Source organism: Pygocentrus nattereri, chromosome 23, assembly GCF_015220715.1.
Source record: "Pygocentrus nattereri isolate fPygNat1 chromosome 23, fPygNat1.pri, whole genome shotgun sequence".
NCBI lineage: Eukaryota > Metazoa > Chordata > Actinopteri > Characiformes > Serrasalmidae > Pygocentrus > Pygocentrus nattereri.
The window spans coordinates 8,009,023-8,021,815 of NC_051233.1; the positions used below are offsets into that span (position 1 = coordinate 8,009,023).

The 12,793-nt window shown below is 39.3% G+C and overlaps 1 protein-coding gene across 1 annotated transcript; it reads right to left on the reverse strand.

The window, feature by feature from the left end:
- Positions 1-240: 240 nt before the first annotated feature.
- si:dkey-251i10.2 (uncharacterized protein LOC562682 homolog) lies at positions 241-10,719 on the reverse strand. Its single transcript, XM_017702856.2, has 5 exons — positions 10,527-10,719; positions 4,371-4,483; positions 2,141-2,250; positions 1,459-1,523; positions 241-620 (listed from the first exon to the last, which is right to left on the reverse strand). Exons 1-5 carry the CDS (start codon positions 10,717-10,719, stop codon positions 520-522), a joined length of 582 nt encoding a protein of 193 aa, XP_017558345.1. The 3' UTR covers positions 241-519.
- Positions 10,720-12,793: the final 2,074 nt, after the last annotated feature.

Here is a 12,793-nt window from a genome sequence, read left to right on the forward strand (position 1 = left end):
ACAAGCAGAACACACACTAACACACCACCACCACATCAGTGTTACTGCAGCACTGAGAATGATGCACCACCCAAATAGCACCAGCTCTGAGGGTCCATGGGGGTCCTGACCACTGAAGAACAGGGTAAAAGGGGCTAACAAAGTATCAGAGAAACAGATGGACTACAGTCTGTAACTGTAGAACTACAGAGTGCACCTATACAGTAAGTGGAGCTGATAAAATGGACAATGAGCGCAGAAACAAGGAGTTGGTCGAAGTGTTAGGCCTGATAATGTGTTACAGAATACTGCATATCAAGAGAAATAAAATATGACATTCTTGTTTTTAAGTCACAAAAAAGAATCCGAGCCATGTTTCTGTAATTGCTCTCCTCTCATTGTCGCTGATCTCTTTCACAACAAGCCACACACTAAAGCGAACATGTGTATGTACGTGTGCTTATTGGTAATTTTATATAAGCACATGGTGTCGTTTCCCACAGGCTGAATTGCTGGTAACCTGATGCTGTTTCTTTGTTCCTAGCAGTGAAACAGAGTTGATGCCAGCAGGGTGAGAAGGAGCAGCACGGGTGCAGAGGCCATCTTAGGATCAGCAGCAGAGCCAGTGTCCACAACTCCATCTGAAGGGGGGGGCAAAACGATGGGGTCAATTTGTAGTCGTCCGCAAAGACTGTGGAGAACATCCCAGCACATGTGAAATACCCATAATGCTCCATGCTCTAAATTATTCACACTGGCACAGTGATGTCACAGGGAATAGTAATCAGGTACCCTATAATAGTTATATTAGATATACTACTAGAACTTATTTTTAATGTAGCGCATAGTAAATAGGTACTCTTTCACACACACACACACACACACACACATTTACTAAGCTGCTTCTCGCTCAGGGTCGCGGCGGGGTGCTGGAGCCTATCCCAGTGATCATTGGGCAGAGGCAGGATACACCCTGGACAGGTCGCCAGTCCATCACAGGGCAGACAGACAGACATACACAATCACACCTAGGGGCGATGTAGCATGTCCAATTGGCCTGACTGCATGTCTTTGGACTGTGGGAGGAAACTCAAGAACCCGGAGGAAACCCACGCAGACATGGGGAGAACATGCAAACTCCACACAGAGAGGACCCTGGTCACCCAGCCAGGGAATCAAACCCAGGCCCTCCTTGCTGTGTGGCGACAGCGCTACCCACCACACTACCGTGCCCCAGGTTCCTTCCTCTATAATAGTGCAGTCTATAATAGTCCTGTAGTGTGGAGAACAGAGATTAGGGAACCGTTTTTGTTCAGTATAGTCATGTTCTGTATGGTTCTCCAGAGTAGGGAACAGTAATTAGGGGACGTTTGTTTCCTATAACAGTTTTCTACGATGTATTTGGAGTCTTTATACATCAAAATGTCTCCCATTTATTGAGAAAGTCTTCTAGAGATTTTTAAGGGCGTTCGTTCTCACCTCTGGTCAGAGTTGCTGACTTGACATTTAACCAGTAAACAGTTTGACCTTTGGCTACGGTGGCCCTGAAAAACAAAGCAAATTGAAAAAATAAACCCTTTTGATTTAATAAGGCTATTCAAATACTTAGAATATTTAGAATATTTATGCAGCCCAATATAACAGTAAAATATTACAGAGAACCTCCTCTTTAAAAAGCAATCACATTTATGTAATTATGCGAAGGTCAGTGAAGCTCTTAGGTGCGTAGTATATTAATATATAATATTTTTTCACACATATAGATAGATATATCACTGTTGTTGGAAAAAAAACTTGTATCGCCATCTTTGTTGTGTTTCGTTTTTTGACATAATTTGAACTTCATGATGAACAGACTAAAAGAAAGGGCCCAAAATTATTTGGAAAAAAGTCTGGTTCCATTGAAAGTAAACTGTGTTTTTTCCTTCTCCTATATATACAGATAGATAGATAGATAGATAGATAGATAGATAGATAGATAGATAGATAGATAGATAGATAGATAGATAGATAGATAGATAGATAGATAACTGCAAATACTGGACTCAAGGAAAGCTTTGGAAATAGTGAAACAAAATCAAGTAAAATGACTTCACAAAACTGCTTAGATTCCCAAGACATTTGTGCAGTACTGTATATGTCCAGTAATCTGGTCACTCACATGAAATAGATGCTGTCGGAGGTTTCTGGAGGCATCCAGGTGTAAACGGTGAGGTTGTTCTTCATGTTGGTGTTGGAATGCGTGATGGCACCATGACTGTTTCCTGAGCACTGAAGAATAAAAAGATTATTGGAGTGAATATGAAATGTACCACAAGAAGCTGCAGTGGGAAAACTAAAAACAGCAATGAATATTCCAGCAATTTATAACCTGGATCTGTAGCATATACATGATTACAGTAATCTAGACATTTCTCTGTGCTTATAAAACCTTTGGACTCTACACTCACTTATAATAGAGGTCAAATCGCAGCTGCTTCAGTCCAGGCTTCTATCAGAAATGAGTTCTGAGTGAAGGAGTTTTCTGTTCCTGTCTAAGTAAAGGCAAAAACATTGAAATGTTTGTTTGTCGTAACTGACTGCATGCTCAGGAAGAGGTTGAAAATGGTAGAAGTAGGCCTTTAAAGGGCCCATATCATGAAAAGGTTAATTTTCTCTTTTAAATAAAAGCATGATGTAGTATGTAACCACTGTTACAGTTTCAAAATGTCCTTTCCTTAGTCCATATATGGAAAATAAGCTGCAAGAACAGCCCATTTCAAATTCAAGATATTTGTGATGTCACAAAAAACATTATTCACCCTAAAGCAATTTAACTCCATTCATCCACACGGAAATTATAATAGTCTAATTTCTGAATAAGGTACAATGCAGGGCAGCCAATCAAAATAGATATAATTTACATATATGGGTCATTCTATAGAAATGTCCTTTTTTGTGTCCCTAGCGTTTGCAGATATATTGCACTTGAAAGATATGTTAGGGTTACATTTTATTAATATTCACAAAAGTGTACTAAAATAAAACAATGTCATTTTATTTTCTTGAGCCACTAATTTAGCAATATTGTTTTTTAAACCAGTTATGTAGAATTCCAGGGTCACCACAGAAGTGGTCATCCTCACAGTCATGTGTAAAGGGTGAGGTCAAATTTTAAATTAGTTTTCTGCAATTTTAACTGCAATATTCTGCACATGACTATGAAATCTATTAATTAAATGGCATAAAGAAAACAAATGCCAAATAAATATTATAAAATATGTATTGAAAGTTCTCCAGGAGTTGTGTCGCTGGCGTCACCTCGTACAAAAAATAAATAAATAAAAATCACACTGATGACATCACTTGACTTCCTCTTACCTATTTTCTGAGGACCTGTGAAGAAAAGCACATGGTGAGTCCACTGTGTCTTTTCAGTTGTCAGGCATTTTCACATTCAGCTCATGATTTCATAGAGAGCTTTTAGTTGAAGTTATTCGTGTGACCGACTTTATTCTGAGGTAGTTGTGAAAAATATAATACAAGTGGATTAAATTATATATTTTAGTGAATATTCCATGATGGATGACTTGTGGTTTGACGCTCTGTAGCAGGTATTTTGTAAAATGTATTTTTCATTAAAATGTCAGTGGTGTTACCTTTCTCATTTGTAACACCAGTGATGATCAGTAACACCAGTGACTCCTATGGAGAGATAGAAAAGTGGATGTTTCTGTAGAATGACCCATATAAGTCTTCAAGAGACAGTAACAAAAGCAGCCTTTTTAATTTTAAGTTATAAAAAGAGGTCATGTAAAAATTAATTATGGCTGTTTTCGCTACAAGAAACTACACAAAGGTTGTATTTGGACATCTGGGGTTGGGGAGGGGGGCGGAGAAAAATGATGGAAAAATCCAGACTGTGGGACGTTTAATGTCATTTGACTAAAGTGAGTTTCATGATTCCAAATATTAGGCATAAAATGACCTGTTTTTATCATTATGACAGTGATTAACTACTGTTTCTGTTACTGTGTATTAGTCTGCAGTGGTGTTTGGCTCTTGCAAACAGCCCCGAGCAGAAAAACAGTCACTCTTTCATTCTATTTACTGAATGTGGCTGTATATGCCAATGTGTGTGGCATCAGGAAATGTTGGCAGAAACACAATCCAACATCCATAATGATTTCTCAAACCCAAAACGCAACAAAAGACCATCCCGGGGGATCACCTAGGGCCAGTCATTAGCCGTTAATCCCAATTTAGTGTAAAGGTACTCACATTTAATAACATTTAGTATATGATATGCATACTGAAAATGACTAATTACATCAAAAAGGAATATTAATCTCAAATTGAGCTTTTTTGAATCTATACATAAATACTTAAGATTATGAACAAGCTTGTTTTACCCCTAAGTGTTTAGTGTGAGCTGGTGGACTCCCCCAGCTTCCCAAAGCATTAGTGCTGGATCCTGAGCGAGCCTCCAGTAAAACTCCAGCGTAATCAGGACCCTTAATTATCACTGAAAAAAAACAAGATATATAAACAAGAGTATATAAACAACAGTAAATAAACAAGAAAATTATCATCATTAAAGGTGCAATGTGTAAGATTTAGTGGCATCTTGTGGCATCATCTGAGTACCCCTCCCTCTCCCTTCCCTTTCCAAGCATGCAGTAGAACCTTCCTGGCCGTCAGGTAGACCGGTATAGAAAATTTCTTGTCTAGCAAGTAGACAACTTTGGCATCCCTCTGAACTCAACTGTGCCTCATCAGTGATTTCCATGTGGAAAACACCACACCAGTGTTTATCCATGTTTTCTGCCGTCACCTGTCCTGATTTCGTTTTGCTTCTTTATGTTTTCGCTTCTTTGCTGATAAGGATTTACTCTGCCTAACATTTTCTTGTGCTATGTAATTAGTTTAAACCTCCATTTGTCAAAAGTTGGCTTATCAAACTTCACACAAAAACAAAATAGTCAGCAGCACTAGAAGCATCCACTGATTCATATTCTTTCTGCTTCTTCTAATTGGAGCTATGGTGCCACCAAATTTCAGCTGTCGCTTCAGGGTAAAATCACAAAAGGCGCCCTCCAGAGCCAGTGCTTGGTTTGTACATTCTGGGGCTACTGTAGAACATAATGGTGTTGGAAGAGGAGCCACTCCCTATGTAGATATGAAGGGCTTATTTTGAGCTAATAAAAAGACAATGATTCATATTCACAGGTGACTATGCACTAATGAAGACATGATTTTGTATGCTATATTCCATTTCTGCTAATAGACACCCACCTAAATTTTACATACTGCACCTTTAAGTGTATGTATTTAAATATGCATACGCCACAGACTGATGTGCAGCGATGGTGTTTGCCCTGGGGCCCCAAATTAGATATATTGTATGTCTTGATGCTAAATAATCTATTCCAAAAATATATAAATATTCTAAAAATGTATATGGTCATATATGTTATATATTGTTGTAATAATAATTTACAGTCATTTCAATGCAGCCCCACCCCACGTTTAAAGTTATAATGGACTATTCCATGTTTATGTGATAACACAACTGTATGAAGACTGGTGTGAACAAGGCAATTAAGTGATAGCATACAGTATAGAGAGAAGCTTCTTCAGTGTGTTTTTCTGGATGTTGAGAGGTAAAATCACATGAAGTCGTCCAAGCACAGCAGAAAAAAGCAAAAGGGAAAGAAAGCCAAACGTTTGTCACTTTACTGCATTGCCCAGGCTGAGCAGACTGTATATAACACTAGTGATAAAGGAGAACTGTCACGATTGGCCCCTCCCTCTCCTGTCCGTGTGCTCGTGTTGTGTTTACTTTCCAGTCCTGTCTATGTGCTTGTGTTGTGTTTACTTCTGAGTCCTGTCCATGTGCTTGTGTTGTATTTACTTTCCAGTCCTGTCCATGTGCTTGTGTTGTGTTTACTTCCCAGTCCTGTCCATGTGCTTGTGTTGTGTTTACTTCCCAGGCCTGTCCATGTGCTTGTGTTGTGTTTACTTCTGAGTCCTGTCCATGTGCTTGTGTTGTATTTACTTTCCAGTCCTGTTCATGTGCTTGTGTTGTGTTTACTTCCCAGTCCTGTCCATGTGCTTCTTTGTTTTGGTTTTTAGTCTGTTCCCTTGTTTTGTGACTCTGCCCCTGATTGTTCCCACCTGTTAACCCTCTTGTATTTAAGCCCTGTGTTTTCCTGAGTTTCTTGTTGGTCTTTGTTTGTATGTTTGATTGTGCTGGATGTGCTGTATATATTGTTTGTAGCGTTTGATTCTTGTTTGAGGTTCTGTGTTTCTGTTTGCCATGTCTGATCTGCATTCTCTCCGTGTTGGCTGTTTGAACCTGGATCTTTTCGACTATGACCCTGGATTTGCCCAAAATAAGTCTCGCTTATCTCAGCGTATTCATCTGCCTCCTCACTCCTCGTTACAAGAACTCCACTGATTTTTCAAAAACTCTATGTAATTAAATAGCTAAGATGTAAACAGAGTCGTTCAGTGTGGTTAGGTGTAAAATACTCCATTCTGGAGAAACTTACTGAGTCAGAACTGTTCACACTGGTGGTGATAGGAACAAGACATCCACCTCTGAAAGCTCCCTCACAGAAAGTTCCTACATGAACTTGTTATTAATACACTGCCTGATGTTTGAGACACTGTTTATGATAGTTTGTCATGAAGGTTTGGCTTAAAATGTATTGGTACTCTGAAGGGTTACGTGTAGGTTCACTGGCGGTTTTGGATAGAGAATATAATGGCTGTATTTATGTTCTAGACATTGTGACCCCTGGTTCTTATTACCACCACTGTAGAGCCTGTAAGTTTCTCTACAATGTACCATTTCATGTCAAACCACTTGCAATGATGTTTACATCTCAAGGACTTAATTATTCCGAAAATTTGAAATATTGGTGGAATTCCCCTTTAATGTTAGTGTAGATAGCTCCAGTGTTGGGTAATTATTCAAAACTAATTTTGGATTTAGTTTATTTTACTTCTGTAGTAAGTATATGAGCAGATAATGCTAGTTTTAACACTAAATAATAATAATAATAATAAGAAGAAGAAGAAGAAGAAGAAGAATATAGAGCACTTTTCATAGCAGTTGCAGCTCAGAGTGCTTTACAGACAAGTGATAAATCTTAACAGTAATAGAAAAAGCTATGTGTATTAATTTAGAATCATATAAGACAAAGACACAGATCAAATTAAATGATAAATGCCAAAGAGATGTAGACTTTTAATTAAACCCAATGTTTTTACACACTATTCCTTTGCACAGGCAAAATGATCTACCAATATAGTGAGATAATCTAATAATACCCTTAAAACAATCTCAAAATGAGAAATATTGGATATACTGACTAGATTTACATTAATTTCACTTGGTAATATACCATTTCATGCAGTGTGGTGGAGCCCAGAGCTTCAACTAATTTAAAAATGTCCAGAGGGCCCCATTCTTGTCTTTTGCCCAGAGCCTCAGAATCATTAAGTCCTTCCCTGCTGATGAAAATCAGTCCACTGTACATTTGTATTTCTGTGGATTGCAACACCATTTACATCTCAGAGTTCTTCAGTCCTAAATGCTCTTTTTCTGCTGGAACAGTAAGAAACTGTTCTCAGATCACCATCCATAAGACAGCTCCACCACCACCACGCCAAGAACTCTTTTCCTAACCAGATTTGGAGAAAAGACACAATTTAAACGCTTAGTATTGGATTTGTATTGTTTAACATTATGCAATAGCAGTAAATGTCAACTAGGAGGCGACAACGTCTGCAATGAGAGCGAACAAGTCAATCTAATGTTACACAAACATGGCCAAGTTTAATTCAAGTAAACTGCAAGTTGGACTTGTGGAATTTCAGTATATTTATTATACATTATTACATTAGTATTCATTATATATTATTATATGAGTGTATATAAGCTTAGTGGTTTAGCATTATTGATCACCATAAAACATCACTACAGGAATATTTTAAGAGAAGGAATGATTGATTATTATAGAAATACTGTACAGCACTATGGAAATCGTGCACATTTTAAAAAGATGGTTCTTCAAGGCTTAAATAAAGAAAATGGTTCCATATGGAACTAAAAACACTTAAAGAACCTTTTTTTACATGATTAACAGGCACTTTGCTTTGTAAATGGGTTCTTCAGACTGGTGGAGAACGCGCTGTAGATGGTTCTGTATAGGACCTTTTTGAAAAGGGTTCCTCTGTTGTAGCAAGCTTGACATCATAACAGTACAAGAACCCTTTTTGGCATTATATATAGAACGATTTCCAAAAAGCTTCTGTATAGAACCATCTACAGTACATTCTCCATCAGTCTGAAGAACCATTTATGTGATGAAAAGAACCATTTAATCATGCAAAAGTCTGAGTTTCCGTGGTTCTACATAAAGCCATTTTCTTTACTAAAGCACCTTTGAAGAACCATCATTTTAAGAGTGTGCCTTATAACACACTACATGTCCAAAAGTATTCAGACAGCTCTACTGTTGTTGTTTGGTTGTTAACTGTAGGCTAACGTGGCTAACTAACCTAGCGGTTCAGAGTGGTGCGTTAGGGTGAGTCTTAGTAGCCGGCTTGTGCTCTTCTGTCTGCCGATCTGTGCTTCCCTCCTACGACCGTGCTGACCGCCAGCAGTTTGTCTCCCTCAGTGGCTTCAGATCCACCTGCTCCGCTGTAACGTCTGGAGTACCTCAGGGCTCGGTTCTTGGCCCACTGCTTTTTATAATCTACCTTCTCCCCCTTGGTAATATCATTCGACAGCATGGCCTCCAGTTCCATTGCTATGCTGACGACACCCAAATTTATGTCTGCTCCAAGCCCTCTGATCTACAACCTCCCGAATCCTTGCTCAGCTGTCTCCACGATGTCAATTCCTGGATGGCAAAGAACTTCCTCAACCTAAACAATAGCAAGTCTGAGGCCATTCTCATTGCCTCCCCAACCACTCTTCGGAAACTCGACCAACCATCCATCTCAATTCCTGGATTTGTCACAACCACATCACCTACTGTCCGTAATCTGGGTGTTATCTTGGACTCAGCTCTCACAATGGAAGCCCATATCAATAACATTACTAAAACTGCTTTCTTCCATCTAAAAAACATTGCTAAACTCCGCCCGTCACTCACTGACTCTGCGGCTGAAACTCTTGTTCATGCCTTTGTTACATGTCGACTGGACTACTGCAATGATCTGCTGGCCTGACTGCCTGGCAGTAGAATAAAGAAGCTCCAGCATGTGCAGAATTCTGCTGCCAGGGTCCTGACACGGTCGAAATTTTCTGAGCACATCACCCCAAAACTGATATCCCTTCACTGGCTACCCATCCAATACCGCATTCAGTACAAGACATTACTCTTGGTCTTCCGTTCACTACAGAACCTGGCCCCCCCTTACTTGTCCTCTTTAGTTTCACTATACTGCCCTGCTTGCTCTCCGTTCCGCTGATGCTCACCTGTTGGTTGTTCCTCCAGTTCGACTACAAGGGTTCGGTGAACGAGCCTTCAGCGTTGTTGGCCCAAAGTTATGGAACTCGCTCCCCATTTCGTTGCGTTCCTGCACTTCACTCAAGACTTTTAAATCTGAACTGAAAACACACCTGTTTCGGACTGCTTTTAATAACTCTTAATTGTTTTATATTATTTTCTGCTTTATCTGACCCTTTTTCCCATTTTATCTGTACAGTGTCCTTGGGTGTTTGAAAGGCGCTTTAAATAAAATGTATTATTATTATTATTACTAATGAGTGATTTCAGCTGCCTTAAGGTTCCACAGGTGTTTAATTATGCACATACAGGGTGTATAATATCCACAGAAAAACACTGAACAATAGAATGGGGCTCTGGAGCATCTACACATGAGGTCACCATGTCCAAGGCCAAGTGTGGGCTTGAGGTGTATAAAGCTCCCCAGCACTGGGCTGTGGAGCTGTGGAACTGTGCTCTCTGGAGTGATTGAGCTCCATCCAATACCTTTGGGATGAGCTGTTATCCAGAACTGACCATCCAACATCAGTACCTGACCTCACTAATGCTCAACCAAATCCTCACAGCAATGTTCCAACATCTAGAGTAAAGCCTTCACAGAAGAGTAGAGGCGGTTACTGCAGCAAAGCAGGCCAAACTCACTATAAATACCCCTCATTTCAGAAGAAAGCAGGTGACTACAGACTATTTTTGTGAAGGAAAATAGATTGTCTGGATGATGAAACCATCAGGAAAGTACATGAGAATGTTTTTTTTATTCTTAAAGGGAATTTTACTGTCAGAACTGTTCACAGTAGAGTTGATAGGAACCAGACAGCCACCTCTAAAAGCTCCCTCACAGAAAGTTATTACATGAAATGGTTCTAAATTCACTGGCTGGTGTCTGAGACACTGTTTTACGATAGTTTAGAGAAGATTTTGGCTTTGAAATTCATTCAAGGATACTTAAAACCTTTACACTGAACCGTTTCACACCAAACTGCTCTGAATGAAATATGTAGAAATGTAAGGAAATCAGTGGAATTCCTCTTTCAGCCTTACCTGTAAGAGGCTGTCCACTCTGAAAGGTGCTGTTGCTGGTTTCAATGATGTACGGAGGCTGGTTTGGCTGAGGCTGAACTCCTGAATGTTGAGGCTTCATGCTCTCACAGACTGAGGCCGGAGCTCCTGTAGGAAAACCCAGCACAGGGGTCACGGCCTGGAGCCAAAAAACACCAAAAAACACAGCATTCATGTCAAACTACAGCCAAGTTACTGTGAACAGAGACGCATGGATATATTCCCCAGGTGGGACAGACTGGACAGTCCTCTGGCAGCTGGCTTTAGAGGGAAATTTGTGCTGAGTCACAGCGGCATGAAAAAAAGGTTGATTTCTTTCATCACTTCTCTCCCTTCCCTCATCCACTATTCATTCCCTGTCAGGTGAAACTCCTGCTTCCAAGAAATCTCCTCACTGACAGAGAGCTTCATGCTCTTTTCAGTAAAAACACAAAGAGACTCTTTGTTGTGTTGAAAATTAGCCGAAAAAATGCAGATTTTACTCCTCAAAATCCCATTCGTTCTTTTCCATATCACACCAGCCTTAGGTGACGACAATCCTCTAAATATAATCCATCCACTTAACAAACCAAGTCCTGACCATTAGAAATCAAGCCCCAGTGTGAGGTCATGTCTAAAGATACTCAGTTCTACATACTCAAGTAATATGTAAATACACTCGATTTACATATAACCACTTTATTGCCAGTAAAAGGTTGGACCCCCTTTTGCCTCCAGAACTGCTTTAATTCTTCGTGGCACACTTTCAACAAGGTGTTGGAAACGTTCCTCGGAGATTCTAGTTGGTTATTTGAGTTCCTGCTGCCTTTCTATCATCTGGAACCAGTCTGCCCATTCTCCTCTGACCTCTCACATCAACAAGGCATTTTCGGCCACACAACTGACCGCTCACTGGATATTTCCTCTTTCTTGGACCGTTCTCTGTAAACCCTAGAGATGGTGGTGCGTGAAAATCCCAGTAGATCAGCAGCTTCTGAAATACTCAGACCAGCCCGTCTGGCACCAACAACCACGCCATGATCAAAGTCTCTTAAATCCCCTTTCTTCTCCATTCTGATGCTCGGTCTGCAGTTCAGCAAGTTGTCTTGACCACCTCTGCATACCTAAATGCTTTGAGTTGCGGCCGTGTGATTGGCTGATTAGCTATTTGTGTTTACAAGCAACTGAACAGGTGTACCTAATAAAGTGACCCGTGAGTCCTGAGTATTTTCAAATGATTATATTCACAAGAAACGTGATCTACTTTTTCCATTCTAGTCGTAACAATTAGTTTCTCATTCTTGTTTTTTTAGTTAAACGTCATTCTGCTGTGTTGGATCAGCTCCTGTTCTGATTTACTGTTACTCACTCCTCTCACTGTAGCTTTTCATTTTAGACCAGAAAGAGAAGAACAGACTCTGACAAACTTCAGTACCTAATGCTGGACTAAGAAGGACTAAGTAAGTAATGGACTAAGAAGTTCCACTGCAGTTCTAGAAGTTACTCGCTGAAGACCTGCTTATGCTGTAGTTCAACACAAGTTGTTTTATTGGCGTGTCAGTTGAGTATATAACAATCATTCATAGTAGGTACTGTATAATTTTTAGTACTGATTAATTCATAATCTGAATATTTCGTTGTAGATATTAAATGATTTATAATAGGTACGTAATAATTTATAATAGATGCTGAATGATTCATAATTGTTACTGAATAATTGATTAATCGAAGGTACTGAATAATATGTATTAGGTATTGAATAATTCATAGAAGCTGTTGAATATTTATAGTAGTCAGTGAATAATTCATAGTAGATACTAAATAATTCATATTAGATACAAAATGGTTCCTAATAGTCAGTTAATAATTCAGAATAGATATTTAATCATTCTAAGTAGATATTAAATAATACATAGTAGTTATTATTGAATAGCACATCCAAAGCTTAACAAGTGAATAATAAGCCTCAAAACAGCCTTAATTCTTCATAGCATGGAGTCCACAAGATGTTGGACACATTCCTTTCAGATTTTAGTCAAATTTGTCATGTGCACTTTCATGCTGTGAATCTTTCATTCTACCGCATCCCAAAGGGTTCCAATCTGGTGACTAGGAAAGCCACTGAAAAACACTGAATTCATTGTCATGTTCATGAAACCAGTTTGCTTTGTGGCACAGTGCATAATCATGCTGGATGTAACCATTGGAAGATGTTAAATTGCTGCCATGAAGGGAAACATATGATCAGCAACAAAACTCAGATAGGCTGT

Coding starts and splice junctions, on each gene's coding strand:
- si:dkey-251i10.2 (XM_017702856.2), bottom strand. CDS start 10,719: ATGAATGCTGTGTTTTTTGGTGTTTTTTGGCTCCAGGCCGTGACCCCT. Junction 4,484..10,526: donor GAGTGGACAGCCTCTTACAG/GTAAGGCTGAAA, acceptor GTTTTTTTTCAG/TGATAATTAAGGGTCCTGAT. Junction 621..1,458: donor GTCAGCAACTCTGACCAGAG/GTGAGAACGAAC, acceptor CCCCCCCTTCAG/ATGGAGTTGTGGACACTGGC.